This window comes from Mesoplodon bidens, assembly GCF_964165515.1.
Source record: "Mesoplodon bidens genome assembly, chromosome: 5".
NCBI lineage: Eukaryota > Metazoa > Chordata > Mammalia > Artiodactyla > Ziphiidae > Mesoplodon > Mesoplodon bidens.
This window is the reverse complement of record NC_138161.1, coordinates 9203720-9223639: the sequence shown is the minus strand read 5'-3', so window position 1 is coordinate 9223639 and position 19920 is coordinate 9203720. Positions and strand designations below refer to the sequence as shown.

General features: G+C 53.4%; 1 protein-coding gene across 1 annotated transcript in view; it reads left to right on the top strand.

Annotated features, from left to right (window-relative positions):
- SIM2 (SIM bHLH transcription factor 2) overlaps nt 1-19920 on the top strand; it is a gene marked incomplete at its 3' end in the record, with an annotated part of 45874 nt that overhangs the window by 21886 nt on the left and 4068 nt on the right. The window contains exons 5-8 of the mRNA XM_081235160.1: nt 1258-1343; nt 3136-3335; nt 7841-7947; nt 18479-18626. Of these exons, the coding sequence (XP_081091286.1) occupies nt 1258-1343; nt 3136-3335; nt 7841-7947; nt 18479-18626 (541 nt within the window). The remainder of the gene's footprint in view (nt 1-1257; nt 1344-3135; nt 3336-7840; nt 7948-18478; nt 18627-19920) is intronic.

The window sequence follows — 19920 nt, the reverse complement described above, 5'->3', positions numbered from 1 at the left end:
AGGAGGAGAAGGTCTGGGAGACGTGGGGTCTCCCACTGACTCATTTCCACAGCCAACCGAGTGTTCAGGCTCTGAGGTTCACAGCATCTGGTTTTCACCTCAGCTGCAGAGTTGGTTTCCTGTGTCTGAACTGGCCTCCTTGTTTTATGGTAGTTGTATAAGAAGCAGGCTCTCCCCAGAACTGGATAGTTAATTACTGGGTGATGGTTTTTACACCTGAGCGTGCTCTTCTGGAAATGGGGTAGACAGGCCGCCATGTTAGAGGGAAGCCTTCTGCCTCCAGACCCCAGCTGTGCAGAGAAATTGTGGGTAGATATGGCAGCCCCTCCAACTAGGGGAGGGGGGCCTCTGAGGTGATGCCCTTATCCCCTCAGGGAGGGGCGGAAGACCTTGCTTCCATAACTAGCGGTAACCTTTCTTTAAAAATTAATTTATTAACCACAACCAAAGAGCTGTTTATTTAGAGTGGAATGACCTCGCTCTCACCCTGGGGCGAGGACAGTCTGCCATCCGTGCCCAGAGAGCTGGTGTCCGCTCACTAAAGCAGAGGGTGTTTCCTTGGGGGACGTTTGCGTTTGCAGTAGTGAGGTCGGAGATTCGTGTGTGAGGCCTGCGACAGGAATGAAGGAAAGGCTTTGGGCCAGAGAAAGGGGTGGGGGGGGGTGGGCGTCCATCCAGGGCTGTAACTGAGGGTGAAAGCTTTGATCTGGCCCAGTGGGTCTGCTGGGTCCCGTGCCCCATCCCACGACGCAGGGCAGGCTCGGTGCCCATGGCCGTGGGCGCACTGGCACGAGCACGGCCCTGGGGCCGGCTCCCTCTGCCAGGGAAAGGCCTGCACTTCTGACTCTCAGTCAGTCAGAGGGGGGATGCCAGATGCTTCTGGGCTTCCCGGCAGGCTCGGCACCCGCCCAGGGCTGGCCAAGGCGATGCTCCTGGCACCAGGCCTCTCTGTGGCCACCATCAGGGGACCACGGCAGGTTGAGCTGGGCTGGGTCGCTGCGCATGGATCCTCACCTTGGCCCCAGGTTGGCTTTTAGCAAGGTCTTGCTGTGGCCACGTTTCAGGCTACCCCTTTCTGGAGCACGTGGAAGCTGCGCCGGGTCCTGGCCACCACCTCTCTGGGTGGGGTTCTGGGTGGACTGGGCCAAGGCCTCTGGCTGCCTGATCTGGTCCAGAGGGTTTATTGGGAGTGTTGGGATAAAGTCAGGGGAAGCATCATGGGACAGTTTGCCAGTCTAACCTCACGCCTGCTTTCAGAGTATGAGATCGAGAGGTCGTTCTTTCTTCGAATGAAGTGTGTCTTGGCGAAAAGAAACGCCGGCCTGACCTGTAGCGGATACAAGGTACCGGGATCCAAGGGCTTGCGGGCGGGAAGAGGGCAGCGGTGGGTCGGTGGGTCTTCGCTGTGCTTTGTGCTTTGCTTCACGTTCAGGAACGTCTGCAGACAGGAAGGCACCACTGCCTAATGTAGAACTTTCTAGGGACGCTACTCAGGGCCAGTGTGAGAGCTGGAATCTTACAGGGATATTCCAGGCAGCCTGGATTTCGTTGTCTGAGGCCAGGAATCAATGGGGCTAAGGGTAGAATTTGACCTTGGCACCTTCAGGTTCTACTCTGCACGCAGGGCAGTACCGCTGGAGCAGCCACGCCTCGACTTCCTCCTGCCTCAGAGGAGAGAGGGTCATCAGCCCACTGCTCTGGAGCTAGAGGCAGATGGGAGCCTTTTTGCGGGAGAGTTTGTATAAAAGGAGGGAGGGGTGGGGTGAAGAGAGAGGGGGGAGTCCTGTGCCTTTGCCCTTTGTCCTGTCTTTCTGGAATGCCCCTCCCCCTCCTCCCCATCCCAGGGTCCGCCTTCCCTCAGCCTCTCCTCAGCCCCGCTCCTTTGAGCCTCAATGCTAGCTCTTCCTTTTGACCATTACCTCACTCTGTTTCATAGATTGGGAGATACTTTTCTTATTTGCTGTCCCAGACCCTAAACCTCAGAGGTGGAAGCCTCCAGCACCACCCTGCACCCTGTAGATATTCTTCTGGAGACTTGGGTCCTGAGATGTTTCTGACACTTACTAACCATCCAACTGTCTGATCTTAAGTAAAACCCATCACCTACCTGGTCCTCAGTTTCCTCATCAGTAAAATGGGAGAATAGACCCCAAGGATTCTAAGATTTGTTCCAGCCCTAAAGACTGTGAGTGTATTCAGGAATCCTGGAGGAAAGGTTTTGAAAAGAGGATTTAAAATTTTAGCTGTTCATCACTGCTGTTTTGATGACCATGATCCTTTCAAAGATTTTACTGACTGTAACTTGTGTAAATGCTTCAACATTGAAGCTTAGGGCTGTACAAATGTTTCTGTTTGATATTTGGAACACTATAGATTTTCTCCTATATGGTTCTTGGCTATAACAATTAAAAGTGTTTCTATATAGCCACGCTGGATTTTTGTTCATTACAAGTGGATAAAATCTTGAATTAAAAATGAGGACTTTTTTTTTTAAGGGAATTCCCTGGCGGTCCAGTGGTTAGGACTCCACACTCCCACTGCAGGGGGCACGGGTTCGATCCCTGGTCTGGGAACTAAGATCCCGCATGCCTCACAGCCGGAAAAAAAAAAAAAAAAAAAATGAGGACTTTTTTGATGGTACTGAAAGAACTCTTCATTTACTGGAGTGATATAGCTTGTCAAATTATTTAAATGTCAAGTTAGCAATTGCGAAATTCAGTCTCATTGGGAGATGATGAGCTTTAGAGTTACTGAAGTGAACATTATGGAACAAATGGTCAGCTCCCCAAAATGCCATTGTTGTGTCATCTAATTGCAATGGCCATGAGTTAATTATGCATAAATCCATTATATAGTAGAGAGTCTTCACTTGTGGAGTTACTTGAGCATAGTCAATTGAATAAGATAACTCTTATATTTTATGATGATATTGTTTCCTAAGAAAGAAGCATAGTTCATTTCTTACAAGCAGTGAATCAGATGTCTGTCAGCATGTTCGCTGCACGGCTCAGTAGAGGCTGCGCTGGGGGAATATTCCAACCTGTTCTGGAAAAGAAACAGGCCCAGAGCCAGGAGCAGTGGGTACCAGTCTGAACTCTGGGTCGCCACCAGCTGACCCTGCCTGTGCTTTCCCAGGTCATACACTGCAGCGGCTACTTGAAGATCAGGCAGTATATGCTGGACATGTCCCTGTACGACTCATGCCACCAGATCGTGGGGCTGGTGGCCGTGGGCCAGTCACTGCCGCCCAGCGCCATCACTGAGATCAAGCTGCACAGCAACATGTTCATGTTCAGGGCCAGCCTCGACCTGAAGCTGATATTCCTGGATTCCAGGTGAGTTTGGCACCTGCTGCTGGAGAGTTCCGGAAGATTCTGATGGTGGAAACTGGCCCCTGAAAGCTACACTATTAAACCAAAATGTAGCAAGCAATAAGCTGTACTAAGAATATGAATTAGAAAGAGATTTAGTGAAAGAATTAGTATCGACCTTCATAGTCCAGGGGTGGCCGGCCTCTCCAGCTTATAGGTACTTGTTTTATTTGTTTATATTTTCATCCTCTCACTGGAGTTTGAACTGGAAATATGTGTTGTGGGCATAAGTTAGCCTTTTGAAGACCCATGAGGTCAGGATTCTGCCTTGTGTCTCCGTCAAGTTGGTAGGACTTTAAAACAAACAGAAAGTCTCCACTCTGAGCCGTGTGTGTTACTGCGAGGGCTTCCAGCTCCAGCTGGCGGGAAGCCGAGCTCTGCGGTCCCTGCAGGGCTGAGGCGGCGAGCAGAGAGGGGGCCTTTGCTGGGGGGAAGGCTGGACCCACAGGTGCCCGTCGGCGTCTGGACTGGGAGGGCACCTCTGGCTGACGGGGAGGGCAAGGCTGCAGCGTGCCCAGAACTGTCTCCCACTTGGCGAGGCCCAGCAATTTGAGAATCTCCTCTCAGAGAGAGGAGGGAGGGTGGACGAGGCAGAGGCACCGACCTGTTGTGTCACTGGGCTTGGGGAAGCGTCTGTGCGTCCCCCGAGGCAGGCTGCAGGCCTGCGGGGCTCCCTGGGCTTCCATTTTCTTTGCCCATTTGGCTACTCACGAGGAGGTTAGCAAAGATGAAGCTACATAGTAGATGGGAAACATCTGTAAAAGTGAAAAGCCTGATATACCTGCAAGGTGAGCCGTTTTGCCTCTTGGCCTTTAAGATTCCTCAACTGTACAGACAGAAATGAGTGTTCAGAGACCCAACTCCTGACTTTTGGTGTGTGTAGCTGAGCTTTCTGGGAGAAAAGTTTGACGCACACACACACACACATTTTCCTGTATGTCCTGAAGCTAGGATTTATTGACTTTTTTTCACTTTTTAAAAATTGTGGGGCTCCCCTGGTGGCGCAGTGGTTGAGAGTCCGCCTGCCGATGCAGGGGACACGGGTTCGTGCCCCGGTCCGGGAAGATCCCACGTGCCGCAGAGCGGCTGGGCCCGTGAGCCATAGCCGCTGAGCCTGCGCGTCCGGAGCCTGTGCTCTGCAATGGGAGAGGCCACAACAGTGAGAGGCCCGCGTACCGCAAAAAAAAAAAAAAAAAAAAGTGGACTGCAAGAAAATCTGACTGTCCATGTTCATTATTTTAGAAATTTGGGAGGATACGACGGGTTTCTCCCTTGTTTTGTCTTTGAGTGTTTCTTTGACCATCCTGGGAAAAGCCTCTGAGGCTTGGGGAATCCTCTAGAAGAGGAAAGAGGGGTGTCTCCCCAGAGGAGAGCTTTCAGGTCTTCTCGAGTTGTTGAATCCACACAGCTTTGAAACGTGAGGGACAAACCAGGGAGCTTTATGGAAGAGGTTATGTGAGTTTAGCTCAGAGGCCAGCTTGCTCCTGAAGGGAGCCTCTACTTCTGGGTGTAAGGGCTGTACCCCCGAGGTGAGTAGTAAAGCAAGGTGGCCCTCTCGAGGAGGACTTCCTGCCTCTACAGAAGCCCGTGAAGTTCTTCCTAATAAGTACCAGGAGGCTTTTAGCAAAGCCTTGAGGTCTTTTCTGAACCCCAGTCGTCTAGGAGGTCCTGAAGAATTCTTCACACTCTGGTCTTCAGTCGGTTGCAGCTCGATGGTCTTTGAAAGGCTACTGGGCTGGGCGACAGAGGAGCTGGCCCAGGGCCAGAGGTCAGTAGAATGGCCTGGCAGGGTGATGTCAACTCCTACATCCAAACCCCAGAAGCCACGGCAAGGGGTCGGCCTGAAGCCCAGCAGCCCCAAAGTCACAGGGGCCAGGGTGGGAGTCCTGGCAGGAGGGCCCAGCTGGTGCCCCCCCGCCAGCATAATCCCAGACAAAACTGAACTCGGCGTAACCTGAAATCTGGTTCATAGGGGTTTTGTGGTATTTCACTTTGAAACTGTAGCTGGTGCTTTTGCTAAGGATGGGTGAACCCGGCGATGTTTGGGGTTTGGCAAATCCCTCTGACAGGTCTTCAGACACTAGAGGGTTGGAAAAAAACAAGAGGGCAGCCTGCCAAACCCTTCCCTTCCCCTTTAATTTTTAAAGCCAGTGTGTACTTTGATGAGAAACTTAATACATGTGTTTCTGATTCATTTACACATTCGGGGCCGTTGTTCTGAAACTTTACGTCCAAAGGGTCTGGGAAGCCTCTTTCATCCCCACACCGTAGAGATGCCTGGTTTTCTTTTTGGGGGGAAGCCAGACGTCTCAATTTTCCTGCCACACGGAGTTAGACTCCAGTGGGGCCTGAAGTTCTAGGTGGCCCTTGGACAGGTCCCCCGAGCCCTGAGAGGCTCTGGCCTGTGCAAATTCCCTTTCTACCCACCTCCAGCCCCAGCTCCTTCCTGCCCTGGAGGAACACCGTGGAAATGTGCACACCAAATAGTGAGTGATTCCATAGAAATATGAGGCTCACAGAGATTTACGACCCAAAGCCTGTGCAGAGTTCCACAGAAAGGGGAGCGGGTTAGGGAATGAAAGTGAGGTCAAGTTTCCCCATTTAATTTACAGCTAACATTTCAGATCTGGGCCAGCAGGGCCCCTAGGCCCTGTCACCTGCAGTCCCCACTGACTTCTCACCATGGCCTCACCTCCTTTGGAATCCCCTCTGTCTCCACTTTCATCTGTTCTTGAATATCTGTCACCAAGATGTTAGGGCCACCTCCTCCGAGGGCGTGGCTCCCAGCACCATTATCCACGGCCTGGGAATCCATACCACGGCCACATGCAATTTTCACCTACGGGTGGAGTGATCCAAATGCTAGCGATGATGCCGTCTTGGATGCTGAGAGCCACTCTTCTTCAAAGAACTGAAGTAGGGAATGAATATGCCTGGGGCTCGATAAGAATAAAAACTGGGCAATGGCGAATAAGGACAGGGAGAATGCTTCCATTTCCACAGTGAGCTTAATAAGCCTTACCTTCAGTCACAACAGTTTCGGGTGTTATTATACTATTTTCTGGGGGAAAACAGTCCTCCACCGATAGGAGTCTTCTTTTTTTAAAATTTTTTTTTACAAAGTAGTTACTTTGCCCTATTGCCTCTTCTGCTTTTTTTTTTTTTAAGGAATTCCTTAATTTTTTAAATTATTTATTTATTTATTTATTTTTGGGGCTGTGTTGGGTCTTCGTTTCTGTGTGAGGGCTTTCTCTAGTTGTGGCAAGCGGGGGCCACTCTTCATCGCGGTGCGCGGGCCTCTCACTATCACAGCCTCTCTTGTTGTGGAGCACAGGCTCCAGACACGCAGGCTCAGTAGTTGCGGCTCATGGGCCTAGTTGCTCTGCAGCATGTAGGATCTTCCCAGACCAGGGCTTGAACCCGTGTCCCCTGCATTAGCAGGCAGATTCTCAATCACTGCACCACCAGGGAAGCCCCAGAGAGGAGTCTTAAACGTCTCCAGTTACTCCCTAAATCCCATCTGCAGGAATCACCCAATCAACATAGCATCATCCTGAGATCAACTGTGCCAGGTAACAGTGTCCAGTGTGGAATGGAGGGTTACAGGTTCGCACACACAATAGGCAGGATGTGGAACCAACCCAAGTGTCCATCATCAGGTGAAAGGATGAAAAAAAATGCGGTACCTACACAAAACAGAATATTATGCAGCCATAAAAAAGGAACGACATTCTGATAGATGCTACAACGTGGATGAACCTTGAAAACATGTTAAGTGAAAGAAGCCACACAAGAGGAAGACACAAAAGGTCAAATATTGCATCCCTCCACTCAGAGGAAATATCTAGAGGAGACAAATTGCTAGAGATAGAATGTAGAAGAGAGGTTGCCAGGGATTTGGGGAGGGGGAAGTGGGGGGTTATTGTTTGATGGGTGCAGAGTTTCTGTTCGGGATGATGAAAATGTTCTGGAAATGGAAGTGGAGATGGTCACACAACATTGTGAATTGTACACTTTAAAATGGTTAAAATGGTAAATTTTATGTCGTGCATATTTTACCAGAGTAATTTTTAAAACTTTCACACAGGACTTTCCCCCCAAAAAACCCCAGCGAGTGGGCTCCGTCTCACCTTGGTAGCTCCTCCCAGTATCAGTATCAAGTCCACTCTTAAGCATCCTCTGATAGGCTTCACCTTGAAAAGGTATTGACCGTTTTGAGCCATCCCAAACCTTCCAGCCAGTGGCTTCAGAAGGACATTCCTTCTCATGAAGAGTGCTGCGAGGTGCACTGGGCTGGAGCTCATAGACTTTCTGGTAAAAAAAAGATCATTCTCAGTTTCCAAAATCAACACTCTCTCCACCCACCCCCAAGCCTTTTAGCACTTGATTAGTTGGAAAAACCAATGTTAGTTTAAATGAAACGCAATCTGCAGGGCATTGTAATTCACGGAGCCACTGTCCTCCCCCAGGGTGACCGAGCTGACTGGGTACGAGCCACAGGACCTGATCGAGAAGACCCTGTACCATCACGTGCACGGCTGCGACGTCTTCCACCTGCGATACGCGCACCACCTCTGTGAGTACCGCGCTTCCCCTGGCCAGGAGCCCTGGCAGCCAGGGAGGGAGCACCGAGGGCAGAGTGGGGCGTCCCTTGTTTGATGCAATAACTCCCCATCGTGCACCCACGAACCTTAAACATCAAGCCTGTCTCCAGGTAGCCCTTGCTTTCAGCACAGGCACTCATTGTCACTTCTCAGCTACCCAGTGAAACCCTGGCAGGTGTGGGGTGATGTGGAAGTTGCTGGATTCTATTCAGTAGATTATGGATTTGGAACCTAAATTTCTCTATGACATCTGGATAGCAGTTGTGGATGACGACAACAGCAGTAGAAGAACTGATACTTACAGGGCCCTTACTAATGTCCGGCACTTGTTTGTTTAAGTGATTAAATACATTACCAACCAAGTGAGGGAGGTTCTTATGTTCACGATCCTCCCTTTGCTGTAGAGGATGCTGAGGTTCAGAGAGGTTAAGCCACTTGCCTGTGGTCACACAGCAAGGAGGCGACGTAGCTGGGAGCTGAATCCAGTGAATTTGGCCTCCAACCACTGTCCGTTATCGGTTAGGAAGCTCAGGGAGACCACAGGTTTCTAGGATAGGAGAAGTCCACGTAGAAAGAGAAAACCAGCAGTATTCCATTTGTCAACAGAGGAAGTTTGGGGAACATCTGGATGCGAGGGTGTAGGCGCTCGTCACTGAAATGGTTAAAGACGTAACACTTTTCTTGTGGAACCAAATCAAGGCAGCAAATAACTGGGATGTAGGTTACCTCATCTTCCCGCCGTCCAGCCCCACCGTGCTAATGGCCGGTCCAGGGGTGCTTGTTAACGGGGTACGGAGGGCTGGGGGAGACAGATCTTCTGCAACGTGGCCCAGGTGGCACGTCCTCCTTCTTGCTGTGTGTTGACTAAGAGGCATCAGAGGACAAGATGCTGGTGTCGGTTGCAGCTGGGCGACGGGTCCCAGGGCTGCTCGATCCTCGGCCACGCCATCTGCCTGGTCGTTTGGTGACAACTGGGACTCAGTTAGCCCGGCCGTTACTAGGGTATCGCTCTCTTCCCGAGTCACTAAGGGCAGAAGCCTGTGACAACCGGGAGGTTGGCTGGGCGGACGCCGTCAGCTTTTTCCTGCTGCTTGTAATTCACAGCATGAAAAAGCCCCCGTGCATGGAAATACATGGAGTTGTGAGCAGCTTTTTATGTCTTTTTTTAAAAAAATGGCCAAATCGTGATCTCATATAAACGTCCCTGACCTTCTCGAAGCCCAGCTTGGTAGGAAGCAGCTGCCTAGTGTTTAGAAGGGCTCCGCAGGTCAGGTCACTGATACGGGAGCTAGAAATCTTCCTTTTGTAAACAGGGTAGGAAGTGTCGATTACAGAATTAGGTCTTCGGGAGACCTGAAAGGCAGGGCGGGCGGTAGAGGGGAGCCGCTGGGAACGTGTGCTCTGGAGTCAGGGGGGTGGAAGAGGCACCTGCTGGAGGCTGTGCACCACCGAACAGTCTAGAGGGAAGGACAGGTGTGTGGGGGGGTGCGCAGGCAGGGGAGCAAATGGAAGGGTTCACAGCTCCACAGCTCCCTGCCACTGTCCGGGTGTCCGAGGAAAAGCCCCAGCCCTGGGGGTCCCAGCCCCGTCCCCTGAGGCAGGAGCACGGTGAGCCTCTCTCTCCAGCACAGGAGTTGAAAGCAAACCCTTGAATTACACGAAGGGAGAGTTATTTTTCAAAGCAGGGCTGCAGTGTGGGGAAGTAGCCTGTAAGCGCAGAGAAAGGAAGCTCACGGAACTGGTCTTCATTTCAAACACCATTTTTCATCTCTCGCATTGCGTGGCTAACAGAGGAGCACAGGGTTTTTCAGGGGGAACAAATTCAACTTGTGTTTTGGAAATGTAATGACGGCCATGGCGGTGGCCAGTGGGAGGCTCCCGTGTCCCCGACACGGACCAGATGCTTTTTGCACAGGAACCAGAGGGGAGCTGGGCCAGGTGGGCCAGGGGAGGCTGGGAGGTGGAGAGGCCTGTCTGTGGGTGGGACAGGCCACTGGGTGCTCATGCCTTCAGTGGTCCTGACCACACGATGGGTCTTCAACTTGTCCACCAGGGGCCCCCGTCTTCCTGAGCTCATCTGACTTCCTAAACCTACCGGGGCGGGGGGTTTATTCGAGAGGTCTCCTGCGATGTACGCGATGAATTCGCCTCACTTCATTTGGAATTGGGATTTCCAGACTTTGCGATTATCGAAAGGTCCCTGAGAGGGAAGGTGCACACGGGCTTCCAAGGGACACGCAGAAAAGGCGGAGGGTTTACACACCAGAGGGAGCACGGCTTTGCCAAATGAGCTAGAATTGGTGAATCAAAGAAAACAGAAAATAGCAGTCTTGGCAGTGCTTGCTGCTGGGCTGTGACCCTGACCTTCACTGTGGCCGAGAAACCGCCGCGGGGGCGGGAGGTGCAGAACACAGGGCAGCGAGGCCAGGGGACGGCGGCCGTGGCCTTGGATCCCACCCGTCTCCCCTCCACCAGCTTCCCTGCCCGCCCCGCCCCATGTCAACGAAAGCCGAGTGACAGCCGGAAACAGCCGAGGCCTCTACCCACGCATCGGGTGGGAGTGGGTCTCCCGGAGCTCAGCCTCGGCTCCAGCCTAGGAACCGTCTCCAGACGTCCCTCAGGGCAGCCGACACACTTCCCAGAACGTTACTTCCCCTCCAGAGCTGGACGAGGAAAGGGAAGACAGTCTGCGACCAGGGCAGGTGTTCGGAGGCGGGTCTTCAGGGCGTGCTGTTCGGGAGATTTTGAAACCTCTCTGTCCGGTGGTCCCTGCGGCCTTTCCCTCCTTCCCGGGCTTCCCGTTCCCGCCTCTCCACCCCCAGGGCTGCTTGGCATCTGTTTAATTTCCTTAAAAGACAGGAGCTGAGTCTGAGGTTCACGGGCAGTAGTTTATTTGGACAGTGGCTGGAGCAGGGGCAGCGAATGGGAAGTGAGGTGCGGAAGGGAGGGACCCATCGAAGGGGCGCATCCGGCGGCAGCTGCCACAGGCCACCGGCGCTCAATCCCCCGGGGACCCGAGGAGGCCAGGCAGGACACCTGCCTTAGCTGTGGCACCGAGGAGAGAGGGAGTGGGGGGATTTACACACTCCAGGCACTGGCTGAGGCTGCCCTTGGGGTGTCGTGCCCCTCACCTGCCAGGGGCTCGGCCAAAGAACAGCCTCGGGGGGAAGTGGGACCTCAGGGTGGAGATGGGGCCTCAGTGTGGAGATGGGGCCTCAGGGTGGAGATGGGGACTCAAGGTGGAGATGGGGACTCAGGGTGGAGATGGAGCTTCAGGGTGGAGATGGGGACTCAGGGTGGACATGGGGCCTCAGGGTGGAGATGGAGCCTCAGGGTGGAGATGGGGCCTCAGGGTGGAGATGGGGCTTCAGGGTGGAGATGGGGCCTCACGGTGGAGATGGGGCCTCAGGGTGGAGCTGGGGCCTCACGGTGGAGATGGGGACTCAGGGTGGAGATGCAGCTTCAGGGTGGAGATGGGGACTCAGGGTGGAGAGGGGGCTTCAGGGTGGAGATGGGGCCTCACGGTGGAGATGGGGCCTCAGGGTGGAGATGGGGCCTCAGGGTGGAGATGGGGACTCAGGGTGGAGATGGGGCCTCAGGGTGGAGATGGAGCCTCAGGGTGGAGATGGGGCCTCAGGGTGGAGATGGGGCCTCACGGTGGAGATGGGGACTCAGGGTGGAGATGAGGACTCACGGTGGAGATGGGGACTCAGGGTGGAGATGGGGCCTCAGGGTGGAGATGGGGACTCAGGGTGGAGGTGGAGACTCAGGGTGGAGGTGGGGCCTCATGGTGGAGATGGGGCCTCAGGGTGGAGATGGGGCCTTAGGGTGGAGATGGGGACTCAGGGTGGAGATGGAGCCTCACGGTGGAGATGGAGCCTCAGGGTGGATATGGGGCTTCAGGGTGGAGATGGGGCCTCAGGGGCGAGGGGGGCCTGAGGCCAGGTGGGGGGAGCCTGGGCGGGAGGTGGGGCCTCCGGAAGTTTCTGGGGCGTCCGTGGTGGGGGGAGGGGTGTGAGGCGGCCAGTCCCGAGTGAGGGTCCACCTCTTCACTGCGTGTCCTCACCTTCGTCCCCCCCCGGCTCCGTGCGGCACTGTCCCTCCACAGGCTGCCCGTCGCCTGTCCTTGCGCGCGTGGCTCTCCCCTCTCTGGGGGCCTCTTGCCCCCACTGTGCAGGGCCCCTGCTGGGCGGCCGGAGCGTCCTCCACACTGAAGCTCCGCCCCGTGAGGGCTGAGGCGAGCCCCCCACTCTGTCGGGTTCTGTTTCCACCCCCGGCTCGGTGCCCACGTGGGGCCTGGCCTCTTGCTTCTGGGCAGCGCTGTCCCTCATCCTGCTCACGCGCTGTGCGTCCTGCCAATCAGCGCAGGCTGCCGGAACGAAACGCTACAGACTGGGCTTCAGCAGCAGCAGTGTGTTTTCTCATTGTCCTGGAGGCCAGAAGTCAAGGTCAAGAAGTCGGCAGGGCTGGTTTCTTTGCTCTCCATGCTGTGTAGACACCCGGCCGTCTCCACCCTGTGTCCTCACGTGCCTTCCCTTCCGTGTGTGTCTGGGTCGCCTTCTCCTCTTCTGCTAAGGACACAGTCATACTGGGTCAGGGCCCACCCACGTGGCTTCATTTCACCTGACACCTCTTTGAAGGCCCTGTCTCCAGACACAGCCGTGTCCTGAGGTCCTGGCGTTGGGATGTGAACATGTGAATTTGACGAGAGGACACAATTCAGCCTATAAAAGGGGCTTCCCTTTATTACCTGTGTGTCCTCGCCTGAGTGGTGGGCACAGTCCCATCCCCACAGCTTAGCTGGACATCCCGGCTTGGGGAGGGCAGGTGAGGAGACCGAGAAGGTGGGACGCGTCCCTTCACAAGGTGACTTTTCGGTCCTGCCTGTCGCCGGCTGCTCTGGTGGCTCAGGGGCCCGGCTGAGCCTCCCACCCTGCAGGCTCTCCACGGGTCCCCGCAGTGGCCCCTGGCAACTGGACCTCGAGTCCTTCAATCCGACCACAGCCGGAGCTGGCCTGGGGGCTGCTCCCAGGGCCTGGGCACCCACGTGGCTTTGACTGCTTCCTCTCCATGCACCACAGCTGAAGGTGGCCACAGTGACCCACCCGCTGGGCCCCTCAGGTCTCCAAGGCCCCCAGGGAGCCTCCTGGTCCTGTGAAACGTACAGACCAACTGTCTTGGCAGTTGATCAGGTAACTCGGCTCAGGAAGAAAACTAACAGTTGCCGACACCCAGGGCCGAAGGGAGCTCACTGTCCGGTTTGCCCGGGCCACGCTTTCTCCACACCGGTGTCCGAAACCCAGGAGCCAGGCGAAGGGCTCTGCTAGAGGCCTCACTGGACGTAACAAGTGGTGGTCCTGCAGGACCGTGGTCAGCCGTATGGTTTCCACACATTCTTCAAAACATTATCTTAACCGGCAGCAGGCGTCCACGGGGTCCGAAGAAAGCTCAGCCCTGCAAGACAGGGAATCAACGCCTTCCAGAAAGTCAGCCTTGTGAGCAGGAGCAGGGCTGGCCCTTGCGGTCTGGGGTAGCACAGGCTTCCAGAGGCCAGCTAGATGGGGGCTGGGATGGCCCCGGCACCTCAGCCTCTGGTCAGTGTGGTCCTGGGCATTCCCAGCTGAGCCCTCCAAGTGAGTCTGTGCCAGGGCTTTCCCCAGAACCTTCTGTAAGGAGATCCTCTAGGGGACCCTCTAGGGAACGTCTTGGACCCTCCCAGCTCGTTCCTGGCTCACTGCCTTCTGGTGGCTGAGGGGAGGCCCTGGCAGCCCTGTCCCGTGGCCTTGGGAAGGTCCTCCCAGCTGGGGCCTGCCTCCCTGCCTCCCTGCTCCCTTTGCACAGCATTTGGGAGACTCTTGTATATGGGGGGCTTGACCTGCAGGTCCTCGGGGTGGGCAGGGGGCAGCCGGGTGCACAGGCGGGGCGGAGATCAATATCCGTAAACTTGAAGATGTGTGTCAGGGACACCAGGCAGGTTTCTTGTGGACACAGTGTTTTAGAAGAACCATGATGTCTGCATGGCTGTTCATCTGAAGTAGTTATGAATTTCACCTAGTTCTCTAGGTAGGACCCTGTCCAGAGTGGGCCAAGCCCAAATGCCAAAGAGAACACAGGCTGTGTCCAACTATCAAAACATTTCAGTGTCACAGAAAGGCTTTGGAGCCTGAATATGTGGTCCACATATTTCAAGCAATAACTGTTATAACAAAATTATAGGCGGCTGGTGTAGACCCATGGAAAACACACTTTAAATGACGTACAGGGGCCACAAACTCAAATGTTTATGGGGCCAGACATGTAACATGAATGTATGAGTGGGTGCAGATAGGGCAACATGGAGTGGTGGAGCTTGTGGCTAACTGGAGAACACATGACCCATCCAAAGGCATTCTGGTAGCAGCAACACTATGCCACCAACAAAGCACATCTGTGGACACATGCAGTCCATGGGATGTCAGCTTGCAACCACTGTGTAGCACAGCTGTGGAACAGGGACAAAGGTCTTCAAATAGAAAATACACTTGAAAGAAGTTTCCAATCTACCGTGAGGAGTTTTGATTGACAACACAGGGAGGCTGGCTTCTGCCGCTGGCCTCTCTTGCCTCTGGACTGGAAATGGATGATGGAGTTTAATTCATATGCAGGTCCTTTCTAGACGCTCCCCTCTAAAAGAGTCTGGAGGTAGAAGCAGCTTTGTCTTCCTGACGAAGGTGCAGGGAGCCTGTGCATTAAGGGGGAGCCATGAGCAATGAGACGGGAAATAATCGATACTGGAAAGCACAGTGCGATCTACACGCTGTCCTGCTCCCTGGGAGCAGTTTGGACATTTATAGGTGTGGCTTGGTGGGTCTGGCTGAGTCCATCTTCTGTGGTCAGTGTCACTTTGCAGATGTTGCACACTGCAGCCCCCTGGAAGTTCTTCCCCCCCGGGTTTTCCAGGTCTCAGCGACCAAACTCCCTCCAGCCCCAGGTGTAGAGCAGGGGCGTGGGGGGTCAAGGACACCGAGACCCGCTCCCCAAAGGACCACGTGGCTTGTCTCCACTCTCGCTGACTGTGCTCTCCCTGAGGCTCTGCTGGCAGAGACGAGAGCCAGGAAGAGCACGGGGATTGCACTTCCATCTTCCCCACAGGGGTGGTTAGCTTCCTGTGGCGGCTGTAACCAAATACCACAAGCTGAGTGGCGTGAAACAGCAGCAATATACCGTCTCACAGTCCTGGAGGTCAAGGTGTCGGCAGGGTCATGCTTCCTATGGAGCTTCTAGGAGACGAGCCTTCCTGATTCCTCCAGCTTCTGGTGGCTGCCAGTGGTCCTTGGCTTGTGGCCACAAACCCCAGCCTCTGCCTCCGTCTCCCTCTGTGTGTCTGTGTCTTCTCCTTTTCTGTCTCTGTTATTAGAATGATAGCACCTTGAGATCCTTAATGACATCTACAAAGACCGTTTTCCCAAATACGGTCGCATTTGCAGTTCTAGGGGTTAGAATCTAGAACATGTCTTTTGGGGGGACACTGTTCAACCCACGACAGGCATTTTTGGTGTCCTTTTCAGCTCTTAAAATTCAAACCAGAAATGGATATTATGCTTGAGGCCAAAGTTTACTTTCCTTCCAGAGGCCAGCTCGTTGACATGGCTATGCCTCCAGGAAAAATTCTGCAACCAGGAGGAATTCTGGAGGAACCAGGAAGGCCATCTATTTTTCTGGATAGTGTTATTTGTGGAAGTAGAAGTTCCATTCCAGAGTGGCCTCAGAAAACGGTGACCACTGGCTCTCATCTGGGCGTGGATCCCCTGGATGTCAGAGATGCTGCAGCCCAGAGGAAGGTGCAAGGGCAGGGCCTCTGCCCGCAGGAGCTGACGGCTTAGGGGACATCTCCTCCCTGCCCCCATGCACCACTGCCGTAGTAAGCAGGGCCTTGCTTCTTAGCACTCTGGCCTGGGATCCTTCAGACAGATTATTAAATTCAACAGATTGGATGAGGAGCTAGAGCAAACCAAAGAATGTTGTGACTAAGTGTCTAGGATTTCACCTTGGATTGATATGTTGATTATTGCCATGGGTCACAGAGAAGCCAAAAAAAAAAAAAAAAAAACCCCAAAATTAAAAAAAAACTACATCTATGTTTGTTTGGTCTCTGTATCTAAAACTTCATCGTAGAAGACTCAGGGAGGGTCAGCACTAATAAAATCTCCGCAAATTCTGCCATTTGAATCCTAATATAAAATATTTGGGATAAATATTCCAATAGTCACTGCATTTAGCTTAAGATGATTATGGAGAGATTTTAGGAATATTGTAAGAAATAAGGGGAAGTATAAAGTATAAGAAAAAGGAAAAGTATAATGTCATAGTCCCAGGGGCTTTACAAACACTGCAAGGAATAGATTTCAAAGCCAAAGAGATTAACAGGTGTTTCTGTTGAAGGAAGAATGACATCTCGGGAAATCCACAGATGGGACCTCAGTTTGATCATGTTGCCTCTCTTTGGGGGCCATAAGCAAACTGGTTGACTGAGTCTCCCCTAAGCTTTGGCCCACACCCACCCCCATAAGTAGCTGCACAGAACGTTCAAGAGGCCGCTGCCCCCTCCTCACACAATGGCCCCTGAGAAATGGGAGTCAGAGGACGTGGCTTGGGCCCCAGCCATGTCCTCAAGCTCTGTTTTCCTGGTGATGCCCACCTGCCACGGGTGTGTGTAGGGGGGTAAATGAGAGTGTATGAGCAGGAAATAGGAACCTTGTATTTTGTTGTTAAAAAAGCAATCCTCAAAAGGAGAAGCAGCACTGTAAAGGCTCTTCCCCGCTACCACGGGCTACACTCTTCAGCATGATCATACTTCTGCCAACTGAGTCCAGTGACATGCCGATGTTAAGCCTGGGAAGAAAAGAGCTGGTCCTGCGCTGATCCAGAGCCCGGCCTCAGCGTCTGGGCTGGACGGTGGTTACACGTTTGACCCTGGCTTGATCCCTAGGGGGTGCGGGGCCTCATAGACGTTGTATTTCCACTTCCCACCCCCAGACAGACTGCTTACCCATGTGACAATTAACTAAAATTTCATTCTGATTATAAACCGAACACTCCCTCCTTGTTGGAAATTCAGAAAACCAGGAAAAGAAAATGAAAACTACCTGTAATTTTCTCAGTCTGATAAATGAGCGCCAGTAGGTCGAGTCCTTTGCGCACGTCGGCCACTGTTCTAAAGCTTCACACGAATGCTCTAACCCTCACAGCAACCGATGGTGTAGGGGCTGTGATTATCTTCCTGTTATAGTTGGGGAAACCGAGGCACAGGGAGTTAGTAACTTGTCCAAGATCACATAGTTGGGCGTGTATACGTGTGTGTATATGTGTGTGTGTGTGCACGCACACACTTTTTCATAATTAGGAGTATACGTTACGCAGTTGAGTCTTGTCTTTCCTTCATTTAACGTTGTGTCGTATGTATTCCCCGTCATGTTACAAATTCTTATCAATCACCATGTCAGTGACTGCTTGGTACCCCATCACTTATATACCCTCTTCCCTTTTATTAGACAGTTAAGTCTCCCCTCCCTTTTCTCCTGAATTATAAGCAGGACTTCAAGGAATCTCTTTGCCCTTAGTCTTTCTTTGCACTACTCATAACTCCCATAGGAGAAACTCCTAGATATGAAATCGGTGTGTCAGTGGGTATGAGCTGTGGATCCAGAAGGACCTCACCAATTCACCTTCCTCCCCACAGCACGCCCCCTGCTCTCCCGAAGGCCCTGAGGGGAATCCGTGCAGTTTAAGTGCCCTGGAGGCTTTGGAAGTGGGCTGCCCAGAGGTCCAGAGTTTGTAGCCCTGCACAGAAGATAGGCCTGCAGGCCCAGCTTTCAGAAATGACATAGCCATGTAGAGGTCTTTCCTACGTGAGCATCATCGGAAGTTCGTGGGCCCAGGGAAAACTAGGGTTAATGGGAAGAAGTATAAATGGCAATAGAGTAACAAACGGTTTCACTGTGAGTACACACGTTCTGGGGAACAGCAAAACTCAGCAACAATGTGACACTTCGTTGAATGCACTTAACTTACTATTGGGTTTAAATAACTACATCCCCCCCCACTTCCTTCCACCTATTATGAGTTTGGGGGATTAGAACGTAATTATGGCATTTTGGAAACTAAAAAACAAACCCAATATTATCACTCTTCCAGGTGCCAATGTTGTCTGGGGACTGATTGCTTCTCCCAGTGAAAGCAGTGACAATTAAATTCGAGTTCTTCACAGGGGAGGGGAGAAGTTGCTCCATGGACCCCGTGAAATCGTAGGCAAAAATCTTGCGTGTGCGCACGTGCGTGTGAGCGCGCACACGCACGCGTGCATCTTCCTGTGGAGAAAGCCCATTCCCTTAGTCAAGTTCTCAGAGGTGTCCTTGACCCCAGAAAGGTCCAGAACCTGGGCTGTAGGTCAGCCGCGGGGGCAGCCTCCTCCAAGGCGGGTCCTGCTGACCATTCCCCAGGACTCATGTCACCTTGTGCTTGCAGTGCTGGTGAAGGGCCAGGTGACCACCAAGTACTACCGGCTGCTGTCCAAGCTTGGCGGCTGGGTGTGGGTGCAGAGCTGCGCCACCGTCGTGCACAACAGCCGCTCGTCCCGGCCCCACTGCATCGTGAGTGTCAATTATGTCCTCACGTAAGTCAGACGCATTTGTTTCTCTCCTTGCTCTCTCCTCCTCCCCCGGCCCTCATCAGCTCGCTCCCGGAAGCACCATCTCTCTCTCCCTCTGTCTTTCTGGAACTGTTCATCTGTCTCCTGTTTTGTTTTAGTGAACAATCTGGTTGTCTGGGAAGGGCTGAACGATTCCTGTATCAGCACTGAGGGCCGGGTGTGCCCCGAGGCTGAGGATGGGATGGGACAGCCCGGGTGAGGGGGGTGACTGGGCTGAGGGCGGGCGGGCGATGCGCCCCATCTTGACCAGGATGGAAAGGGATGCACATCCCGGACCAAGAATACAAACTTATACTCTCTGGGCCCACAGACATTTAGGTCATCCTGCTGCTTCTGCCATTTGAGACGGGCTATCTCCCATGTTTTCCTTGCCTTTCTACGTAGCCTGTTGTAAATGATAGTGAATATTTAGCACCTTTAAAACTCCAGAAGGGGCTTCCCTGGTGGCGCAGTGGTTGAGAGTCCGCCTGCCGATGCAGGGGACACGGGTTTGTGCCCCGGTCCGGGAGGATCCCACATGCCGCGGAGCGGCTGGGCCCGTGAGCCATGGCCGCTGAGCCTGCGCGTCCGGAGCCTGTGCTCCGCAATGGGAGAGGCCACAGCAGTGAGAGGCCCGCGTACCGCAAAAAAAAAACAAAAAAAAAAAAACTCCAGAAGGTTAAGTTCAGTCGCAGTTAAGACCATTAGAAGCAACAGGACCTAAGTCTACCTGGGACCATACGTTCCTCTCCGCCCACCGTGGCTATTATGTGTTAGATCACTTTGCACCCAGCCCCACCCTGAACAGGGTCCTCTCTGATGCAGGGAGGTTTCAGGCTCTCCCTTCTTTCACAGAGTGAGTGCCAGGTTCCTGGGGGTTTGGGGCGGGGTGAGAGGTAGGTGGTGTTTTTTTTAGAGGTAGAGTGATTTTAGCAAAACTGTACGGGAGAAAGCATTTTAGTCCCTTCATGATTCTACCTGAGCAAACAGGCCCATGGGGGCTGGGGCTGGGGCTCTGGGCACCTTCCCCTCCTGAGAATCTGACGGTGCTGAGTTGGCTCTTTAGGGCAGGAATGGGCCCCTGGTGCGGAAGTGGACAAGGCTGGAAGCCAGGCTCCTGGACCGCCAAGGGTCCCCGCTCACACCTCCCTGGTGCTAAACAGGGAAGCAGCTGGGCCGCAGACACGTACACTGATCAGTGGCATTTCTGTCCTTTCCTTTGTGCCCTGACACCCTGCCTAGTGGCGAATGGTGTCCGCAGGAAACGTGCGTGGGGCTC